Source organism: Pogona vitticeps, chromosome 1 (assembly GCF_051106095.1).
Source record: "Pogona vitticeps strain Pit_001003342236 chromosome 1, PviZW2.1, whole genome shotgun sequence".
NCBI lineage: Eukaryota > Metazoa > Chordata > Lepidosauria > Squamata > Agamidae > Pogona > Pogona vitticeps.
This window is the reverse complement of record NC_135783.1, coordinates 331,922,149-331,946,156: the sequence shown is the minus strand read 5'-3', so window position 1 is coordinate 331,946,156 and position 24,008 is coordinate 331,922,149. Positions and strand designations below refer to the sequence as shown.

The 24,008-nt window shown below is 40.2% G+C and overlaps 1 protein-coding gene across 2 annotated transcripts in view; it reads left to right on the top strand.

The window, feature by feature from the left end:
* The first annotated feature begins 5,869 nt into the window (after positions 1–5,869).
* ITPK1 (inositol-tetrakisphosphate 1-kinase) overlaps positions 5,870–24,008 on the top strand; it is a 138,142-nt gene continuing 120,003 nt past the window's right edge. The window contains exons 1-2 of one of the 2 annotated variants that reach the window (XM_078383739.1): positions 6,305–6,470; positions 14,413–14,511. Coding sequence is in view for 1 of the 2 variants with exons in the window: in XM_020802209.3 (XP_020657868.1) it covers positions 6,376–6,470 (95 nt within the window). In the remaining variant the exon portion in view is untranslated. Of the gene's footprint in view, positions 6,471–14,412; positions 14,512–24,008 lie in introns of both variants that reach the window. The other variant, XM_020802209.3, reaches the window with a different exon arrangement.

Below are 24,008 nucleotides of genomic sequence, written 5' to 3'. Positions count from 1 at the left end.
AATGTTGGGTCTTTTTTAAGGAGAAAGGCAGCGTAAAAATATTTTAAATAAGTATTGCAAATAATAAATTCTTATCAGAAATGAACAGAAACAAATTCTCACCTACACCTAATCAGAATAATCAAAGAGAACCATGCCTAGAACAGTTGTAGTTGTATAAGGGGTAGCATGTTAGTTTGTGCAAGCATTGTAGTTGAAAACAAAATAAGAAATAAAAAAGACAAAAATATGGCGGCAACTTAAAGACTAATTTTATATTTTTAATGTGAACTTTTGTGGACAAGTCCACTTCATCAGACATAAGAGAAGGAGATATAAGAGAAGGGCATCAAGTATAGATATCAAAATATAGAAATTGTGGTTTGTTGGTAAGAAACTCAATGCATGTTAAACATTGTGATGATAGTGTCTTTGATATGCAGTTCTTGCCTAGAACAGTTGTCCAGTTCTTTCTTGTTTTTTTGAGCGAATGCCTCATCTGGAACAGCTGAACTGGAATTTTTTCACACTGTCATCTCCGGAACCAGTGTGTAAACTACTTTTACCAGTCATGTCCAGCGTAGGAACAAAGTCCCTCAGGCTTTGTCTTTCCTGTAAATGCAAAAAATAGCACACCAGTGCTTACTGTACACATGACATACTATACTTGTTACAACATTATGCCACTAACCTAAGGAACTTTTCCTGCTCATATTCTTCTGAGCTCCCTCATAAAAGCAGCCAACTTTTGCCACTTTAAAAAAGTACCAAAAAAGAAAAAGAAAAAGAAAAAGAAACTTGTTTAGTTAGCAAGGCACACCCAGGCCTGATGAGTCAGTACTTAGCATCTTTAGAGATATGAAGTTTTATTTCCTGCTCAGCCAGGCTAAGTCATCAGAAAGATCCTGCAGCTACATGAATGACACTGTAAAAATTTGCAATGGCCATAGGCTACAAAATAAAATAAAATAAAATATCACATTATTTTCAAAGTCTAATGCAAGTCCTGACTTATTTTAACTTGGAAGATCCAAATTCTAATCAGCATTGAGCCATGGAACTCAATGCGTAATCTTAGGCCAATCATTCTATCTTAAGCTGATTTACCTATAAAGTGTGAAGGAAGAGAACTATATAGTCTATCCTAAGTTGAACAGAAGAAATATGAGATATATATGTGAGCAGCAATAATAAAACAGGATTGCCTGGTTAATAAATAACCCCAATAAGAAATATTATACATAACACAGTCTTATACCTGTGCTTTCTTTTCCTTCATCTTTTCATCCAAGTGAAAATGGAGAATCGCTCTATGCTGGAGACAGTAAGAGAAGGTAGATTCGACTATCTTCTTTCCTACTTGACTGCTGCATTTTAAAGTCTGTGAGCATTGTATTCTCTAAGGCTTTCATGGACGGGATCTGAAGGTTGTTGTAGGTTTTTCAGGCTGCTTGGCAGTGTTCTGTAGGCTTTTCTTTCTAATGTTTCGCCAGTTTCTGTGGCTGGCATCTTCAGAGGACAGAAGTTAGAACTCTGTGTTCTAGTGTAGTGTGTGGGATAGTTGAGTATCTGTATCTGTGTGATCATCTTTTTGTCCTTTTCAGGATGTTGGGTGATTATGGTGATCAGGGTGTTTTTTGTTATGGGTGTATTACCCATTGTTATGGATGTATTACCAATTATCAGCTTTTTGTCCTTTTCAGGAGATTGGGTGATATGGTGATTAGGGTTGTTTTTTTGTTTTGTTTTGTTTTGTTATGGGTGTATTACTCAATATTACCCATTTCAGGTGATTCTAGTGATCATGGTATTTTTTGTATTACCCATAACAAAAAAACAGCCTGATCACCATAATCACCTGAAAAGGACAAAAAGCTGATCCCACAGGTACAGATACTCAACTATCCCACACACTACCCCAGAACACAGAGTTCTAACTCCTGTCCTCTGAAGATGCCAGTCACAGAGACTGGTGAAACTTTAGGAAAAAAACCCTCCAGAACACGGCCAAACAGCCTGAAAAACCTACAACAACCATCTGTGCACATTGTTAAAGATGTCATCTGACAACCCCTCTATATAAAATAACCCCACCAAAGTTTCTACTAACTATTGTAATTACATCTGAGATATCTGGTTGCCTGCCTCACAGCTGGCTCTGGTGCTTTCAGCAGAAGGGGAACTACAGCCCACCAATTTGGACTAGGCCAGGACTCTGGTTCATATAATAAGGTACCTATGGGTATAATCAGATGGGGATTTGTCCCATGGTGTGGTCCATTTTGGGGACAGGCTGGTCCATTCCTTTTTCTGGCAACCATATTCTCCATGGATTATTGCAAACCAGTCCATCCCTGATCCACGCCTACTCACACCTTTTTGGGTCCCCATCAGGAGCAACCCTTTTTTTTTGAGGGGGAGGGGTCAGATTAATCTGTTTTGGATTGGTTCTGTATCAGGGGATCAAACCAAATTCAATATCTTAAGCTGTCCCTTAAGACTTCGCAATCTTAGAAAATTGAAAGTTTGCTTTGCTCCCCTGTAGAGGGGAAGAGAGAGGAAGTAAAGGTTCTTTTTTAAAAGCCCTTCTAAGGCAGTGCTGATGGGATACACCACTTAGGAAAGAAAAGACCTTGTTTCCTCTTTTTTCCTCCTCCGTAGGGGAGTGGGAGGAAGCTTTCTTTTTCCAAAAATTATGAAGCAACTTCAGCAAAGCATGGAGGGGGAGACAGGAGGGGGATTTTGTTGTATTAAAATAGGGTCACTTGAGATGCAGTAAAGTTGATCCTTGCATATGGACATAAGGACTCACCCAAATGACATATTGTACTCCAGAGGTACTGGGTTTAGTACTATCTAGTCTGAGCCAGGCTGGGAAAATCAAGCTGTCCAGTCATACCCTATGTATCATGATCGGATACACAACATCACCATATATTCGTTGCTGGGGAATGCAACACAGAAGGGGAAGTTGCACCCATGTGTTGCTAATGGGCTTCTCATAGACTAGTAATTCTACTTCTCAACTAGTGGGGTATCCAGTGGGACACGGAAGTAGCCTAGATGGGAGACAGGTTTTCATATCAATTGCTAAGAACTCCTTCAATCTCCATGTCCTCCTACAAAAGTGATGTGCTATGTTTTACTGACCTGTCTACCACAAATTTACCTACGTGTGTCCTTTCTGATGTTGTATTAGTAGTAACTATCCCCTGGTTCTGCTGCCTAACAATTTATCTCAAATGTTAAATATAGTAATGGAATGTATTTGCGAAGGCTTTCACTGCTGGGATCTAATAGTTGTTGTGGGTTTTTCGGGTTCTTTGGCCGCGTTCTGAAGGTTGTTCTTCCTAATGTTTCGCCAGTCTCTGTGGCCGGCATCTTCAGACCAGAGCACAGTGTGCTGTTCTCTGAAGATGCCGGCCACAGAGACTGGCGAAACGTTAGGAAGAACAACCTTCAGAACATGGCCAAAGAGCCCGAAAAACCCACAACAACCAATAGTAATGGAATGTCCATAAACATATAATGTTACTTCTGGGGTGGGTGAACGTGCGTGTTTTGTTTCTATCATGGAAGGAACTCGGGTTCCTTGATACAGTGCTTGGTGGGACAGGGAAAACCAAAGGCTGCAAACCAGTGCTTAGGTAATTGGCTGGACACTGTGCAAATAGAATATTTGGTAAAATAAGAAATATCTGTTTGCTGCAGCTCTTCTTATGCTGTTATATTAGTACCCTTAACTTACTTGAAACTTGAACAACAAAAAAAGCCTTGTAGTCTCATGAATGTTCAAAGAAATGGAATATGTGGTAGGAAGTTGCTTTATAGTAGGCAGACCTTGGAAAATTATTTATTTTTTGTTAACCTATTTCATTTCCAATAATGCCCAAGCCAGCCCAGCTACTGAAATATTTGGAACTAAAACACAAAACAAAAAAAAATGCAGCTTTTCAGTAACTCTGTTATCAAATGGTCACTACTTGTCCTTCTAACCTTATATGGTCTCCTCTGACTGGCTGCAGCCCTCCATGGTCCTGGGCAGGGAAAAGTCTAACCTACAGTTTTTAAACATTATGCAATAGTTTGTATACTTGATTTTTTTTAAAAAAAAATCTTAATATATGTTTAATTTTCTGAAAAAATGTGACATTTATATAGTGTTTTTAAATTTTCTTATTTGAACTGTTGTGAGCCACCTTGAGTCCCCCGTGGGAAGACAAGTAGTATAGAAATAAGTTAAATGAATGAATGAATGAATGCAAGGTTATTTCCCAGTTCCTGCTGCCTAATTTCAGCAGAAATGTCAAGGAACTGAATCAGCAATCTTCTGCATAAAAAGTATACACCTTGCCAGAAAACTGTGGTTTGACGAGTAGACACAAAACAGGTATTTTCTTCAAAACTGTATGTTTGTACTTTAAATTTTTGCTTCAGACATTTCTCAAGGATACTTGCAATGCTGTAGGATAGGTCTGGTTGAGACAACCACCAAGGGCATTCAGTTGGTGACCTCCCTGTTTAAATCCAATGTGCTGATCACTAAGCCTTACCAGCTGTGACCTGGGGATGCCCTATTGACTGTAACGGGAATACTGTATATTTGAACAAATAATTTTCACGTTGGAAGGTTTTGGTCTGGTCCAAACAATATAGCTTGTGGTGCCCAACGATGTAGCTCTCCTTCCGATTTTCGCCTGGCATTCGAGCTGCAAAGTCACCACTGTACAGGGCTAATTCCAGGATGTGGGAAAAGATTGAACCTCTTGAAAATCCTTAAAAGAATTTTCCATGGAACATGGTAACCATGCTAGTTTGTTGCAACAACAGCGGTAACAAAAAGTTTCGGAAGGTCTTGAAGTTTCGGGGCATCTGCTTTCGCTCACTTCGTAAGATTCTTTCTCGATTGCTGATGAAGTGGGTTGCAGCCCCCCCCAAAAAAAGCTCACCCCATATAAACCCCCCGCTAGCCTTTAAAGTGTCCCAAGACCCTTTGCTATTCTTTTCAACAGGACAATGCGAGGCGATTTCTCCAAGCTCGAAGGAATGCCCCCCATGGGTCATTTCGCTAAAAGAGCGGTCCTCTTAGGGTAGAGTACCGAAAGCCTGGCGTCTCTTTAACCTCCCCAGTCCTTTTGCGCCATTTACAAGGGAGTCAAGCCCACAGATCCCCCCCCCCATCGGGGTTGCTTCCGAGTCAGCACCATGCCCGGGAGGAGGGGGGGGGAGATCGCGCCACTCTGCGCTCGATCCTGCCCCCTGCCGGCCCTTCCGACTCCCAGCCTGGGGTTTGCTTGTGAGGGCCCCGCCGATCCCTGCAAGCGCCAGCGTGAACAAACCGGCGAAGAAGGGAAGCGGGCTGGGCTGCGCGCTTGAGATTGGCAAAAAGTCCTCCTCCTGCCGCCGCCGCCGCCGTTACTGCAATTGCAACGATGACGAGGGTGTGTCCTTGAGCCGCCACCCCCCCCGCGTCGAGGGAGGAGGAGGAGGAGGAGGAGACCGGCGGCGGCGGCGGCAGGAGGAGGAGGAAGTGGAGGCGGCGGAGAATAGCGGGCAACCGGAGACGTGAAAGGGCCCCCAGAGGAAGGAGGCGACCGTGCGGCTTCCCCAGGCTCGCCTCGCTTCTCCTTTTTCCGCGGCGCCGGCAAACCCCGGGTTGCCGCTGCCTCAGGCTGTGGTTCCTCGGGAGGCGGCAGGAGGAGGAGGAGGAGGAGAGCGGCTGCAGTCGCAAAGTCACCCCCCGCCGCCGCCGCCTTGAGCCCGGAGCCATTAAACGGGCAGAGAGGCAAGGAGGAAGGGAGAGGCGAGGCGAGGCGCCCTCGCCCGCCGCCAGAGGCCCCTTCCCGGCTTGTCTCGGAACCTTCCTCGACCCGCCTCGTCTCTCGGAGGGCCTGCAAAAAAGCGTTGCACCCAACTTCGCCGAGGCTGCTGCTGAGGAGGAGGTGGTGGTGGAGGAGGAGGACCTGGAGACCCGGGCAAGTTTCCCGATGGCTGCAGGGAGCTCGCCTTGCCTTCCCACCCTCTCCGAGGGTTCAGCTGCTTAAAAAAAAAAGGGGGAGGGGGAAATAAAGTGAAAAAGGAAAAGAGAGAAAAAAAACAACCCCAGAGGGATGAGAAACCTGCCAAGATCTGCACTCCCTCCCCTCCGCATCTCTTTTCGCCCTCCTCGGAGTTGCAGGCACCCTAGCGACTGAATAAGTGTTGCCTCGTAGCGACCCATAAACACACCGAACAGAGACCACGTCCTATATGCACGTATTTCCCTAAGAGGTTTCCGCGGGGTGGCTTGCTTCCCCCCCTTTTTTTATCCCCCCCCCCATTACAGGGTCGCTGGTTTCCTTCCTGCTGCTGCTTCCCTCTGAAAGAACATTTTGCCCTCGAGAGCGGGAAGAGAAGATGCAGACCTTCCTGAAAGGGAAACGGGTTGGGTACTGGCTGAGTGAGAAGAAAATTAAAAAGCTGAATTTCCAAGCCTTTGCGGAGCTTTGCAGGTAAGAAACCAGCCTGAGGAGTGACGGGTTTGTGTGTGTGTGTGTGAGAGAGAGAATATCAGAGAATCAATTCCTTTTTGTTTGGGACTATATAACTGTCCACTTTAGCATCTTCCTCTCCCAAGGAGAGTGACATAAGATGGGCATCTTGTTTCTTAGTCATGACTCTCTGATCATCACATTAATGTGTACTTCATAATACGCTGTAGATTAAGAGCTTGGTAATTGCCACTTGGGGAATGGAGCTTTACAAATTATAATAACACCCTTTATCCAGGAGGAGAAAACCGTTCCTGAAAGCAAAGAGGATGTGAAAACCCTGCAATTTGTTTGCCTTCGTTTGCCCTCATCTCCTCCTTCCTCTCCCTCATCTGATATACTCATAATAACAGCGAGGATATAATGTGAGGTTTTCGGGATTATGTAGGCATGTGCACATTTTTTTTTTAAATTTTGAAGTGTGTAACCCCACTTGTTACTGCTTATAAGGTTCTTGCTGTCAACTGCTCCATGAAGGCACGAAATACTGCATAGTAGATGGATGTATAAATAGGATGCAATACTAGTAAGCTAATTGTATTGGGTTAGATTTTATTTGTGTGTATGATGAGTAAGAACTGATGTGTGTCTACATTATCTTTGACATTGTGTGTATAGTTGTATGTATAGTTGCACACAAAACCGTTCTTCTATTTCACTTGCTTCTTACAATGACATTGTTATTTCTTTCCCCCCCTTTAATTTGCAAGGAGAAAAACCATAGACCTTAACTTAATATGGACCTAAACATTACTACACTCTTGCCAGAGAAAAAAATTAAACAAATATTTAAAAAGGGCCTTTCCCACTCTCTTTATTGTTTTCCTTATTTATGTTGTTTATATCCTATGTTAAAAATATTTAAAGTATTATTATAGGTAAAAACAAGACAAACTTTTGCTTTGGGATGGGAACTGAAATGATAGCACAATGAGTCCTGCTACTAAAGGTGAATGACTTGATTATGTTTACCATATAGCACAAGGCATTGAGATTCACTATAAGGTAGTACTGCTACACACAGTGTTGGCTTTGCATGACCATTTGGAGATTTCTCAATGGTGAATTTTCCCCCATCTGTTCAAAGTTGCCATTTTTCTAATAAAGGTAGTAATTTCCCATCATTTATCTCATAATTAGCAGCAGTTCTATTTTGTAATTGTGTTGCGCTGCTCCTTATCTTATTTGACTGGCCAGATTCCCGGAATCAAATATTTCAAATAATATTTTCATTGAAAAGTTAGTAAAAACAACTAAGGCTTTAGTGTCAAACACTGAGACAATATTTTGACTGTGTTCCTTTTTCAAGACAGTTTTCCTTGCTCTTTAACATTATTTCACCTCTTGTCCTTGGCTAGCTAGTATTTTGTCTTAGAAATGAAACGTATGAACTCCTAGCTTTTCTCTCTCCCATTCTTTTCAGGGATGGTGACAAGTTAGTGGCAGTCAGAAACTATTGGCCCAAAATATGGCTTTAGAGTAGGCAAATGCAAATGCAAATACACTGGGTAGAAAATCCTGAGAATTGAAATGGAAATGATGGCTGCATGAATAGAGTGTCCTTCCAGTATAGCAGAATGTCTTTTGACTAGAGGGAAAACTCATGAGGAACGTAATTTTTCAAGACTGTGTTGAGAGGTATATAAGAAGCTACCTTATTTCAAGTCAGACCATTGGCTAACTTGTAGTCTGACACTTAGTGGCAGTGCTCTTCAGACAGCAGCCTTTCCTAGTTGGGCCAGGTGATTTCAATGTTTTGAACATCGAACCTTTTGCTCACAAAGCATGTGTCCTATCATTGAGCTGCCCTGCTGAAGCTCTTCTCCAGACATCACAGTGGGCTTCCCCCATTGTTGTTTTTAAGTAGCACTACACTCAGATCAGTAAGGGACGTGGTGGCGGTAAGGTGGCGCTGCGGGCTAAACCGCAGAAGCCTGTGCTGCAGGGTCAGAAGACCAAGCAGTCGTAAGATCGAATCCACACGACAGAGTGAGCTCCCGTCGCTTCTCCCAGTTCCCGCCAACCTAGCAGTTCGAAAGCATGCAAATTCAAGTAGATAAATAGGGACCACTTCGGTGGGAAGGTAACAGCGTTCCGTGTCTAAGTTGCACTGGCCATGTGGCCATGGAAGATTGTCTTCGGACAAACGCTGGCTCTATGGCTTGGAAACGGGGATGAGCACCGCCCCCTAGAGTCGAACATGACTGGACAAAAATTGTCAAGGGGAACCTTTACCTTTACCTTTACTTACACTCAGATCAACCTAGATGATGCAGACAGCAGCCAAGAGATTTGGGGAAGCTGAGACTGTCATTTTCAGTATTCTGGCATTCATGTATCTTGCTTAATGCTGTTTCGGACTTTCAAGTCATGGGAATTTACTCTTAAGAACATCCTACCCTCAAATGATGTTAAATTTAATGTTTGATGCTCAGGTTCTCTGTAGTTGGTTATAGCGCCATTTTGATTATGTCATTATGTTATGGGAATGAAGTGGGTGTTAGCTGTGGGTTTTTGTTTGCACACTTCCCAGAGTTGTGTGAATTCACTAACCTTGCGAATTATAAATAAAATAAATAAAGTCAAATGTCTTAATCCAGTTTAGGGTGATTAAAGTACTATAAGTTCTTTTCTCTTTTTTTAAAAGGAATAATTGGATGGTTTCTAACAATTAATTCAGTTGTTACTGTGCTTTCCCGAAAATAAGACAGGGTCTTATATTAATTTTTGCTCCAAAATGCATTAGGGCTTATTTTCAGACAATGTTTTATTTTTTTCATGTACAACAATCTACATTTATTTAAATACAGTCATGTCATCTTCTGGTTGCTCCACAATGGTGGAAGGCGGGTTTCACTTAACTAGGGCTTATTTTGGGGGTAGGGCTTATATTACAAGCATCCTGAAAACTCATACCTGGGCTTATTTTCAGGTTAGGTCTTATTTTCGGGGAAACAGGATAGTTCCAAGTAAAGATGACCCATTGAATTAATTGGATTTATTAATTGGGTCCATGACTGCATAAAACTTTACTTTACTAATTGGATTTACACAAGTATTATCAAAATCTCATTGGAGCAACCTTTAGGATTAGGGGTAACAATTGAATTTGCCTCCTATTGTTTATTCTGAACTTCATGTATGCTTAACTGGTCTCTTCCTAAAGATCTACAGTAAATCTTCAGATTATAAGAATTTATTTAGACAGTTTGCCTTACTAGATCATTCAGCTTCAAAAAGATCAAACTCTTATTTGATCATTTGTGTGAGGGTAGAATGGTAATTTTTGGAACTCCATCTAAAGGGTGAATATTCATTGGGGAGTGAAAGGAGGTAAGGAAGATGATGCAAGGTCATTGCAAGGTCATTATTTAAATCAATCTTTTCTTTAAAAAGCAATATTTTATCCACCCTGATTGGAGAAAAATAAATCATATGAAAACATTATCTGACCAATTTAATTGTGGTGGGCTCTTAGATATTCAGAGTGGATTTGGTCAATTCATTCGCCAGTGGGAGGAAATGAATGGAAACTAACTTTCCGGTTTCTTCTCCCCCTGTCTAGGTAGGTTATGTGCTGTCATTTCCAATTTATGGCAGCCATATGAATTTGTGACTTTCAGAAGATCTTACCATAAATAGCCCTGTCCAGATATTGCGGACTAGTGGCTATAGGTCAGTGATGGCGAACCTTTTTGCGCCTGAGTGCCCAAACTGGCAAAAAAAAAGTCCACCCCAAAACCAGCGGGCGGCAGCAGAACCGGAAGTGGCGGTGGAGGAACTGGAAGTGGTGGCACAAGGGGGAATCCCGTGCACAGAGGTGCCTCAAGACCCCACTCCAGATCCGCCACCAGCATTGGCTGCTCTTGATCGTGGCCCATCGTCTGTCTTGGTGCCAGCACCATGGCTGCAGCCGCCTCCTCAGGTTTGGCAACGGGGGGGGGGAGGAGAGTAGCGATCCGGTGACTTATGGCTGACGTGCCTGCAGAGACGTCTCTGCGTGCCAGCTGTGGCATGCGTGCCATAGGTTCGCCATGGCTGCTGTAGGTCTATTAGGGACTCAATTCATCTCATGCTCTATATTCCCCTTTTCCTACTACCTTCAACTTTGAAAAAAAAAAGGCATTATTTTTTTCCAATGATTCTTGTCTTCTCATAATCTACCAAAATTACAATAGTCCCCATGTAGTTATTTTAGCTTCTAGTCAGATTTCAGGCTTGATTTGGTATAGAAATGAATTATCTTGTTGGCGGTCTATGTTATCTGTAATACTCTTCTAATGATATTCTGTCTGCTCTTGGATTTATTCTACCGTAGTTGCTTTAAAAGCAGCTTCCAGTTCACTTTATAAAATTATAGGTTCTTCAAAATATTTTTTAAAGAATTTGTCAACTTTACATCTCTTCTACATAATTCTTCAGTATAGTCACTTTACCTCTACTCTTGTCAGTTTAACTCCCCTAAAATGATCCCATAATGCTTGAAAGATCCTGCAGCTTGAGACTATGGCATGTGGCCTTGGAAGCAAGGGAGAATTCATGGGAAATGTAGCAGAGCTTTCTGTAAGCTTTCCTTTCCCCTTCAGTCACTCCTGCCTTAGTTTACTCCATGTTCCTGTTAACCAGTATGGTACAAAATACAGTATTTTTCAGTGTATAAGACACCCCCATGTATGACCCCCCTTCCTAACTCCAAATTAAGAAATCTTAGAATATTCAGCTTCTGAGCTTAGAACGCTCAGACATTACAAGTCCCTCTTGAATCTGAGCACTGCCTACAGGTCCACCTCCAACAAGGTGTGTTCCAATTGGTTTGTTCAGCATCAGCTGACATCAGTTACATAAGGTTCATGATTCGAGGAAGCTAAGTCTCCTGACTGTAGGAAGCTAAGCCTTGGTTGGAGGAAGCCTGTTTGCAGAGGCAAGGTATGGGCTGTTTTGTTCTCTCCTCAGCTTACTTCCATATATAAGATGACCCTCAATTTTTAGTCCAAAAACTTTAGACAAAAGTATCACCTTATACACAGAAAAATATGGTAAGTCAAGATAACATTGGTTGTTGTGGATTTTTCAGGTTCTTTGGCCGAGTTCTGAAGGTTGTTCTTCCTGACATTTCGCCAGTCTCTGTGGCTGGCATCTTCAAAGGACTGGAGTAGGAACTCTGTCCATGCTCTGTCCAGGAAGAACAACCTTCAGAACTCGGCCAAAGAACCCGAAAAATCCACAACAACCATCCGATCCCGGCTGTGAAAGCCTTTGAGAATACATCAAGATAACATTGTTACAATGTATTCTGCAGTATTCCTCGTAAGCTCCCTGTGCCTTTGGACAAGTTTGCCTATGAAGAGAGCAGACCCCACTTTAGAAGAGCAAATGTGGCTTTAATTTTTCTGGACTTGCAGTTCCCATAATCTTTCACTGTCGACAGTGCTAAGTAGGAATTGATGGAAATTACAGGCAAAAGCACCTGTGCTTTAAGACATAGCCATCATGGATCTTTCTCCTCCTGCTCAGAAAGGCACCCAGTCTCTCAGGAGTGTAGCCAAGCCAGGGCTCACAAGATTGTAGCCCCAGGACTTTCTGATCAGCAGGGACCATGTGTTCCAAAATCACAACTTCTCAGCCAGTATGCCTGATGATCAAGGGATAAGAGCTGTTCAAAATTACAGAAGGAATTGAAGAAGACAGTTGGACATCTCCAACATCCCTCCTGTTAGATTAGGCATCCTTCAATCTCGAGAGACTATGGTAACATGCTCTAGTGTGGCTGTGAAGGCCAATTCGAGAGTAACAATCCCTTCTACACTGGAGAAAAATACAATCTGTCTCCTGTCCAGCTCCCTGATTTTGCTGGTTTCGGGACTGTCTCTTTGCCTCAACAAGCTGAAAGAGTGTCAGTTCAAATTGGGAGAGGCCATGCTGCACCGCCTGCCTCTAGGCTGAACACTCAGAAGTCAAGGTTTCCCATCTGTTGAGGTCCATTCCTAAGGCCTTCAGATCCCACTTGCAGATGTCCTTGTATCGCCCTCTGCGGTGATTTCCCTGCACTAATTCTCCGTACAGGACATCTTTTGGAATCTTACCATCAGCCATTCTCAAAACATGCCCAAGCCAACGTAGTCGGTGCTGTTTCAGTAATGTATACATGCTAAAAATTCCAGCTCATTCTAGGACTACTCTATTTGGAATTTTGACCTGCCAGGTGATACCAAAAATGAGCCAGAGACAACACATATGGAATGTGTTCAACTTCCTCTCCTGCCGTGCACAAAAGGTCCAGGACTCACTGCAGTACAGGAGTTTGCTCAGTACACAGGCCCTGTAGACCTGGATCTTGGTACAGTATATGCCGTCAGCTTCTTATTAAGCCATACTCTCTTTGTGAGTCTAGAGCAGTGGTTCTTAACCTTTTTGAAAGAAACGCCCTCTTGAGCCATTGAGGAAGTTATCATCGCCCCCCTCCCCGCGGTGATGATATCTTATTTATTTATTTATTTATTTATTTATTTATTTATTTATTTATTTATTTATTTATTTATGACACTTAAATCCAATGACCCCTGAAAGCAAAATTAAATTCCATGAAAATGAAATGCCCCCCAAAAAGTAACATTTAATGATTTAGTTGCAAGTGAATTTTAAGATGCAAAAAGAAATATAAAAAGGGCATAAAACCAAATGCAGGAACTAAAAATTTCAAGACAAAAACTCTGAAACTAAATTAAGATTGGAGGAAAATATATATTCATGCACACTGTAAAAAGGCTGCAGCCATGTTCACAGGTTTGGCTTGCTCCAGCGCCCCCCTACCGCCCCCTTCTGCTCCAGCGCCCCCACACCGCCCCTTTTCGTTCTACCGCCCCCCTGAAAAATGAAATCGCCCCCTGGGGGGCATTATCGCCCACGTTAAGAACCACTGGTCTAGAGAACATGGTAGCTGCTGTATTTTTGATTATGTCATTATGATATGGGAATGAAGTGGGTGTATTTTTGTGATATGTTGCTGTTTTACTTATGTTTTGTTGTCTTGACCTTCTATGTTGAAAATAGCCTTGAGGAGGCCATGCCCAAAATGGAAGCATAGAATTATTTTAGATGAATATTGTATCAGAAAGGGAAGAAGTTTCTTATTTTAAAATTGACTTGTTACTCCTTGCCTGTATAGGCACACACTAAAATTCCTAAGTTATGAAACACACTTACCGGAATAAGTAAACATATGATTAAATGGATTTTCTGTAAAGATGCTGTGATAACAGCTGTAAAGTACTATACTTAGTACCACATTGTGCTATGGAATGAGCCAAGGCTTCTCTGGAAATCACACTGATTTTCCTCATCCATTCCAAAATTTGGGAGCAAAGACATTGCTCAGCATTGTAGCAGAATGCCAACCTCACTAGTTTACATACCAGAAACCAGCACAGTTCTTTTAAAACTCAAGACAGCTACTTTGCACACAGAAGATCCCATTTTTGATCTGGCATGATCTTCAGCTAGGGTTAGTGAGGCTGCCCTTCCCCCACTGGAAAACCCATGTCACTCAATGTTAGTAATAACTGAGCCAGATGGGCAAATGGTTTAGCAGCTTCCTATATTGCTGGTCTCCCCCTGCCTATTCTGTCAAATCTATTCAAGATGTAACATTCATGTTCCGATTCTGCATCTCTACTGATTACAAGTATTTGATTTTTAAAAATATTGTACTTTGCCTCTCTATTAAAAAAGGAAACTAAAGTTGATATGTTGCCACTTGCAACATTGTAATATATTGTGATATAATGAAGCACAAATATTGTCTCTTCCATTATATTTTCTATTATCTCTTTATAAGTGATTGCTAGTTTATCCCACAGCTATAAACTCACAATCATAACCACTGTAACCCTTGAATACTCCCAAGGAAAAGCTTGGAATTCCTTTGAGATGAAAAAATCGTGACTTGTTTTCATGACAAGCAAGAGCCCTTCTGTGTGAGATGAAACAGCTGAACATGTGCAAGGTAGTAATCTAAATTACTAGGAAATAGTAACAATAGATTTTTTTTAAAAAAAATTCTGTCAAGTAGAACTAGTTTTCATGTAGTGAAGATATTAAAATTTTAAATTTAAAAAATTGTTAGCTTCAATATTGTTACATGTTAAATTGTTTTTCTTTTTCTTTTTCTTTTTTAATGGTGTGTTTAAGGGGTAAGCACTGCATAGTTTTAGTTGGTGCCTGCCTTATGGGAAGAAAGACAGCCTCTAAATGATGTCCATGCATACATGAAATGTATTACAAATATTCTTTGCACATATGCCTAAGATCTCTAAATGTGGTTATCACATTCCTGAAATGTGAGGCATGTTATTAATAAAATGGCTTTATCTTTCTCTTAGTAGAAAATAGGAGGGTCTGTTGAAAAGTTTCCCATCCCACTTAGTCTGAAAACTTTCCTTTGAAATATGAATATTTCTTTTTATTATTCATTGTGAATAAAAGACCCAGGAATCCAAATACAGTAATCCATTGAAATCCTCCATATTGAACGCTACAAGATGTGTTGAATTTCTTTGTTTATTGTCTGCAGTGTGCTAGGAACACAGGATAGATACAGGTGTAAATCATTCTAATTTTAGGCATTAATCACCTTTTACAAAATTCATTGTTATGAAGCTTATTATATATCCCTCTAGGAATTCCGATTAACTCTTCCCAAACTTGCAGACATGTGTTTTCCTCATGCCAGTGAACACTTTACTTCGGGTTCCAAAGTTTAAAAATAAGCCTATTTAAGCTCAGAGCTCTTGTACTTTGCAATACTTAATTATGAGCTATGGAAAGGATAAACAACTTTGCCTTAACCAAGTTTTAAGATCTGTGAGGTTCTTAATTTAAGAGCTGTGCTAGTAGTCAATTTAATGTGTGCAAATTTTATATCCAAGGTGGGGGTGAAATTATACTACTAAATACTTTGATATCATGTTGAACCGAGAATTGTTTATCCTACCTAGAACATAATAATAAGTGTACTGTACTGTCTTTAGCTGTCTGAGCTGAGAGAATCTGGGAGAGGAGATCTAGTGTGTATTGAGCAGAGGTGCTCAACATTTTCAGCCCCAAAGCCTGCAAAGGCTTAAGAGGACATATGCATATGCACACATATATCCTAGCAGACCTCTTTTTTTTTGGGAAGGAGTTGAAAACCTATCTACTCCAGTATTTCCTAGAAATGGGAAATAATGAATTACTTGTAACATAACTATCTCCAACAAGTTGATTATGGGGTGGAGGAATGATAGCAGAACAATGTTAATTTTCAAAGGTAGCTCAATAAGTGGGAAGAATATAATATTTTGAGTCTGTATAACAAGTACAGTGGTACCTCAATTTATGAACATCTCCACTTATAAACATTTTGAGTTATGAACGGCTCCGTTCGCAAAATGTTGCTTTGACTTGTGAACGAAGCTTCGACTTATGAACGAAAAAACCCTTTCCTGCTCTTTTTTTACCTAAGTTCATCTTAGGTCAAAAGAAGAAAAATCTCCCCCTAGCAGTAGAGTACGGATTAAGCTTTTTCTCCCTAACATTTCACCAGTCTCTGTGGCTGGCATCTTCAGAGGACAGGAGTTAGAACTCTGTGTTATGTGTCATATAGATAGATAGAGAGAGAGAGAGAGAGACAGAGACAAAGACAGAGAGAGAGAGAGAGAGAGAGAGAGAGACTGTTTGGTGAGGCAATTTGCTGGTATTAGGACACTTATGAGAAACACATTTAATACTTTAGGGTGCCATAGGTGATGTGCCGTAGTTTATAGAGTAGGAATTGGAATTTTCTAGAGAAGAGCTCAAATATCTCACTTGTTGCAACAAAATATGTTTATCAGTGGTATATTGTTCTAGGAGATGACTCACAAAATATAGCAGATACTTATCTTTAAAGAAGCAAATCATGTTTCTCTCAGTTGAATTATGGAATTTTTGAGTGTAGAGTTGGAGTGAACCACAGTACGTATGGGACTTCTCAGCTAACTCTTCCTTGACAGAAGGCTATCCAACTTCTTTTTACAAAATTCCAGTGAAAGAGCATCCACCACTTTATGTGGCAGTTTATTCCACTTTTAAACAGCTATTACTATATTCCCAATAATTAGTTACTCTTCTTCTTTTGTAATTTTGATTCATTAGTTTTGATCATGATCATGTTACAGTCCATTAGACTATTCTTCATTCTAACTTTCATTAGAATAGTTCTTCATAAGAAGAACTATTCACTGTTCAGGCCTTGTTCCCCCCTCCCACCATCATTAGAGGGAGGAGAATGAAGATCTTGCCTTCTTGGGTTTGTGTTTTTTGTTTTTTGTTTAGTGTGTGTTCTTATAACATAAAAATTGTGAGCTTTTTACATGCTAGCCCTGTCTGTATTACTTGCAAGTAGGAATGGACAGAACAATCTATTTTCACACAGTTTCTGTTTCTTAGGTATTCTCTCATACAACTACAACCAGTTTCAGCATGCAAAGTTTCATTTTTTAAATATGCATATTACATTACGTATGTATTTTCAGGGCATTTTGCTATGTCTTTTGTGCCAACAACTGTATAGCAACATTTGGAGAAGTACAGAATTAAGGGCTGTGTGCACATTTGCACATTTTCAAGTGTGAATCTGGATGATTTGCTTAAAAATGCTAATTGTACAAAATCTGGGACCATCTGTACTTGGCAGTGGGCATTGCTAAGATCAATGGGATTTACATCCCTATAAGGTGAGTGTGATCAGATTTGTTTTCAGTTAAGAATCAAGATGGCAAGCCCCCAAGCAAAACTGGCCTCCTTGAATTATTCTGATGTCATTTTGACTGATGATAATAGTAATGAATAGGAATGCTGTGGAAAGGACCTGAATTGCTTATCCTTCAAAATGTGGAAGAACTCTGCATTAAGCATTTACTTTCTTCCAAATTTTTCTTGCAAACGTATAGTATTTCATGCAGTTTAGCAATTTTGCAAACCTATCTTATTGGGCTGAGAAAACTTGTGTTTAAATTGGTAAAATGAAATTACTATTTGTTCAGTCCTTTCATGTATTACATATTCCCTGTAAATAGAATTGAACACTAAATGTATGTGATGGTGGCTAGATTGCCCTAAGAAGTATAAAGTGAAATGTTGGGTTACAATTTAAAGCAAAGAAACATTATACTAGGAGGAGATGTTCAGCTGTTTCACTGCCCATGCATTTTTCTTGAGAGTGACTCACTGAAATTACATTTTTCATATTAGGAGATCTGGTTGCTTCTTATTTGCACAAAATCATTCCTTGTAAGCAACCATATCCTTACATTATGTTTGCATTGTGGGTAAGTAAGCAGGAGAGTAAGGATTTTTTTTAATGCCGAGTAAGGGCTGATCTTTGGGCTGATGCCACTGGCAAGAAACCATGGCAGTTCAATAAACAAGATGAATATAAAGATGGTTAGTTATTTTGGGGACAAATATAGGAGTAGGGAACTTCAGGATCTCAGGATAGAATGTACTGTTCCCAAATTGGTCAGTTGTCCATTTCATTACATTGATTTGGTAATGCGAGAAGTGAAAAATGTTCAAGAACAGGAATAAAAACCAATCGTGAACCTTTTTTTCCCTGCTGGTCTACAGTACTTCTGCTGTGCATGTATCTTATTTGACTGCTTTTGCTAAAGATTGAAAGTAAATGTTGAAAACGTCATGATTCGTCTCCCCTCTAGTCCTCACTCCATGTCGCTTTTTGTACAACCTGATGTTGTTTTGCTGCAAATATGGAAGTAGACAAAGCACACCAGAAAAAGAATCCATTGTGGTGATGTGGTTAGAATGTTGAGCTCATGCTGGGGAGAGTGACGACCAGAACTCCATCCAATTGTACAGTTCTGTAGCTGAATAGGAGCTGCCATTCTGTCTCAGCTAATGGACCTCAACGAGTTGTTGTAAAGATCAAATATTGGTAGTACCGTTTGGCCCTCTTTGAAGGAAAGAGGCAAGATGTAAAGACTAAAAAATAGAAGATGTGGCAAGTGTTTGCTTCACCCTGTCCCTGCTTTCCAGCAGGTAGTCCTTGTAGCCAGGGTTCTCTATTGGGAAATTAGGATTATCTGTCCATTGTTACCATGTGCCTTGTAAAGAACTGAATATGCTGAGACCTCAGGTGATGGGCGGGGGGGACTCTGTAGAAAGAATGATGTAACTTCTGAAATTTTAAGAAATGTTTGGGGGGAAAGAGTTGTAAGAAATGGCTTGGCAAGGAACTATATTCAGCATGAATTAAGTTTACTCCATACAGAGTTCTTTTGAATTGTGACAAAGCCAAACCACTGAAGCAAGAAATGACGACAGTTTGCAGTGTATTATGTTAGGGTCTAATTAGGGAGCTGAAGTACAATGGATTTGAGCAAAGGACCAGTCTAGGAGCAGCTTTTGAGTGGGCAAACCGAAGGTTTTCACTGTTTGCTTGGTGCACATTTGGCAGGAAATATTTTTCAGAATAGTCTGTTCACAAGCTGTATATTTTGTAGGTAGTAGGGAAGGGCTGTGGTAGAATCATGTGCAGGGAATGCAGGTCTTGAGTGTCAATGCTGGTTTGTTTGAATATAAGATTGATTGTGATTTGTAGTGGTATTTAGATTGGGTAGAAAGTTAGTTGAATGGAGGGCACTAATCCTTTATTTTCTGTTCCTGCTCACTTGTTGATCTGAACCAGAGTTTAAAACCTTGGGGTAAAACTGGCACATTAAAACTGTTTTGAAAGGGAGCAATAGTTTGAATTTCAATGTGGATGTAAATGATACACCAAGGTTAATTTGTATAACTGAAGGGAGGAAAGAGATTGGCAGGAATGTATAATTAAAGGGTTAAGAAATGCGGAGCTTGGATAAGTTACTTCTGGACTCCAGTGGAGGATTCTGGGAATTGATGCCCTAAAAATAACTTTCCAGTTTCTCAGAAATGTCACACCTGTGTTGGTTTGGAATCTAACCTTGCAGAGAAATCCCTGTGGATACTGTGTTAACAAGATTTCTGTGCGAAAACTTGCAAAATCATTCAAGTGAGCCTCTAATTATTTAGCCAGTCATTTAACCATGACAGAGATGCTGAGATCATTAATCAAATGAAATGCTTGCAAACCTTTGCAATATTTCAGTTTTAAAATAATTGGATTTAGTCATTTTTCCTTTATGTAGGATGTGAGTGAAATAAGGCGGTAGCTAGTTCTTCTGTGTTGAGATAAAGCAATGGCAGGAATTCTCTTAAAAATATCTCAGTAGCTTCTGCTTATTGGTTTAAAGATGCTAATCTCTTCCATGCATGTGGGTAGAAATTTTATTCTTTGCAGAAGTGGAAAAGTTAGTGCAACTTCTGTTTCACCAGAGTTCAGTATAGTTCATCAAAGTCAAAAACGTTCTTTGAACTGAACTTGGTACTGACTGTATCCTTTGTAATCTTAACAGTACTATCGCACCAGACTTGCTGGTTAACTGTTAACAGGAGAAATGAGGTGGCTGATGATTAAAATAAGTTATTTTATAAAATACTCATTTATAATTCTTCCTATCTCTTTGTGCTAGCGGCAGAATACATCAGTTGTATTACAGTGCTGTAATTATTTGTGTAGGTTAGAAGGAGCTGTCTTTTCAAAGTAATTCGTGTTTCCCCATGTCATGTGCTACAAACAAGCAAAATAGTAGGCTTCATAGTGCATAGATTCAGAAATGATAACATGGATATAAATGGATGTCTCTAAAGAAATAAAAAAACCATTAGATTTGCATGGAGAGCTATTGTTTAAGTATGGTAATGGGAGAGATACTGTAATGTGGTCTATTGGATAGTGTTGAACAAGGATTTAGGGACGCAAGCTTTAAGTTCCTACTTGGCTATGGAAACTCACTGCGAGGTGTTAATGGTAAAAAGTTCCTTGAACATCTTATGCACCTTAAAATACCTGTCAAAGGTCACTTCAGATTGGAAGCACCTTGACAGCACAGAACAACATGGCCTAATGGTTAGAATCTTGACCTGCAGGTGGGAGATGCAGGTTCTGGTTCTTAAGGGAGTGATGAAACTGACTGGGTGACCTTGGATAAACCAGTTTCTCTTAGCCTGAGCTGCCTGACAGGGTGGTTGTGACAATAAAGCACGAAGGAAGAGAGCCACATACATGGTGGCTTCAAGAAAAGAAAGCTGGGATATAAAGAGATTATAATTGGAGATGGAGGTATTCGTATACGAATATTCCCGCACAGGTGGAAATAACAAGGGTCCGGCCTCATGGGCCCAGGCTGTCCATTTGTGATTTCACCGTTGCCACTGGCTCTGCAGCAGCTTTCTGTCATGCTGTTTTCCGCAATGGATTAGCCACTCTCTGACCTAGCAGAGAGGCTTGTCATCCCGCCTCCTGCCAGGACTGGCTAATCAATTGCGGACAACAGCGTGATAGGAAGGCATTGCAGAGCTAGCTGCAGCAGTCAAATTGTGTGTGGACCCTTGTTATTTCCACCTGTGCGTGGATATTCATATACGAATACCCCATCTCTAATTATAATAACAATGCAACCTGAAAAAAACTGTCACCTTATCAAGTACCATTGGCAATAATATTTTCTCTCTGCTCTCTAGAATCTACTGCTAGTTAAGTTTTGATATTATTTACTTACACTTTCCTTTTTTCCCCCAACAGTGATAGACATGGGATTCCTAGAAAGTTTTGCAGACAAGTCCTTACCAACCTTTAAAAAGTTACTCGGCTTTCTACAAAATATTTCTAAAAAATAATTTATTTTATAGTACAGAAAAGCGACTTTTTAAGTGTGGGTCAGAGCAGCTTACTTTCACCAATGTGGTTGTTTTATATGTCATTATTTTGCAACTCATGCATTGAAAGGCACCATTCAGATTTGTTGGCAAATATATTAGTGAAAGCTGGCTGGATAGCTCAGTGGTTTAGGCATCTCGCTGCAGAGCTAGAGGCTGGATCGTTCAATTCCTCATTGTACCTCCTGCAAATAAAGCCAGCCTGTGTGGCCTTGGGCAAGCTGCACAGTCCCAGGGCGCTCCCAGAGTGGTAAACTACTACTGAGTATTTTCTAGCTGGAAAACCTTGAAAGGGGTTGCCGTAAGTCAGAATTGGCATGGTGGGGGCAGCATGTTTAGATCTAGAGGAAATAACTTTTTATGTTCTGAAAGTTGGCAACTTAGACTGGATGGAATACCTTAAATTGCCATGATAGTGTAGACAAAGAAGGAGAGTACTTGGCTTTTATTTTGCATGATGTGATGTTGCGATGAGAGCCACAGATGCTTACAAGAAGAGAAAAGCCCAGGAGGAGAAAAAAGCATATTGCCGCTGTTCAGTTGTACTGTCTAATTTTGCACTTAGCTTGGGTGAAAAATTATAACAACTGGTTGAGATAGGCAACTTTATGATGATTTTTAATAAAACAAAGGTGTCACCATTTAATGGGTATTTCCTTTTTTTAAAGGTGCAAATCTATACATCCTGAAGTTCTTTTAGGTCTTAATATGTGATCGTAATTTGATTTATAAATAAATTAAGTCTAGAAGTTAGAATTTCAGCACAGATTCCTTGTGCATAGCTTTAAGAAACACAGCAAATTTGTTCCAAATTCAACATCATGCAGTTAACACACTGGTGATGTGCAAGTAAGCATGGTTTTCTCTCTGCTTCAATTTAGACAAGAAGGAATCAAATTAAGTGATTACTTTGTCACCCAGTCCACCAAGCTATAGAGTAGTAGCAGAGTCTAGTGAAATTATACCCATTATCTTCACTTTTTTTGCTCACTTTGATGCAGTTGCTTCCTGATTAGCCTGTCACCCTCTCTGTATATACGCACACAATGGACATTGTTTCATGGGAAAACTGGCACAGACCGTCTTCCTGTAATGTTTTTCTTTCTGTCCTTAAGTTAGAAATTAACAAGTCTTCATAGTCCTACATAGTTGTCATGATCCTAATCATCATTTTTGCTAACTCCCTCTAGAATATATATATAAAAAAACCCAGTGGATTTTTTGTTTTCATCCATTCTGGTTCATATATTTAGCAGCATTCAGAAAATCCTGTCTGATAGTTACAGGAAAAAGACAACTTCACATTTATACTTGAAAATATAAAAGACAGTCAGACAAGTGTAAAGCTAGGTTATTGGTCTCATCCAAGAATGTTCCTTAATTTTCATGTTCACTTCCTCATATATGAAGTAGGTACAGAAACTGCTTTGTGTGCAAACGGATACATTGAATATGGTTTGCAGTTCTCCAGGTCTTTCAACCTGAAAGTTGCTTGAGTGTTGCTGCTATAATATTTTTTTTCTGTTTTCTTGTGTATGGTTGGAAGGAAGTGGAGAGTGACAGTATAGAAAGCTTATCAGAGGGGATGGTGTTCCAGAATTGCTTGATTCTACCCTATAACATCATGAATGAACGACTGTCCAGTAGCAAATTGCTGATTTCCAGTTTTACTGTAGAAAAGAGCAAATGTCTTTTGATGCTTTGTCACATTGTAAAACAAAACCGGCCAAAACAAATACATTCAGAGCTAATACCAGCTACCTAGGTTGTTCTGCATTGCTCTAGATCTGCCTTACTTCTTTCCACACCTTGGAAAAGTTATCTTTTGGGACTAAATCTCACAGAATTTTCTAGCCAGAGTTGTAGTCTAGAAAAGGAAAATTTCCAATATCTGTTCCTTCCTCCCTTTATTCCTGTTTGCTGCTTCTTGGTATTGTCTTGCCTGAACTTCTTAGGTGCTGTTTGATGGTAGTCTAGCTGATTATCCAGGGGTTTGTAGTGTATTGACTATGGCAGATATCAGGAGTTGTAAGAAAGGGAGGAAGGTGGCTATTAGTACTAGTTGACACTGTAAAGAAAAGAGAGTGCTAATTATAATTCAAGTCATTTCTGTAAATACTGTGCCCAACAGGAAATAATTAAAGGTCAGTTTGCTCCAGGGCAGCGAAGCATGTAGACATCAGTGGAGATGAATGTATTTATTTATTGGAAGTCAGACATTTATTTGTTTGAAGTTCCTTTCTACCATCCGGTTACAACTGAAGTCTGAGTACTTGATTTCCCTCAGAGATATTAAGCCATTTCTACTATGGTATAAAAATCCTTAGAACAAGATACTTCATTTTCTGTTTTTCTTCTCACCTGTTCCTGGCCTCTCATGTACACAAACAAGTAAAAACTTATTGATACAGTAATCCTGATAATTATGGAAAAAAATGTTGCTATATTTTTATTCTGAGAGTCATTTCTCTTAGAGAAAGCTGTTATAAAACCGGAGCTTAGAAAACTGCCCACGTATGCTGGGGGATTTGGGGTATGTAATCCAAAATAGCTTTTCCAGATACTGTGTAAGTCATCTTGATTTTCTTTGGGACATGGAAAGTATTGGGTATAGTTGCTTTAGATATTTGTCAAGAATAGCAGTTTCATTTTCAACTTCTCTGCCTT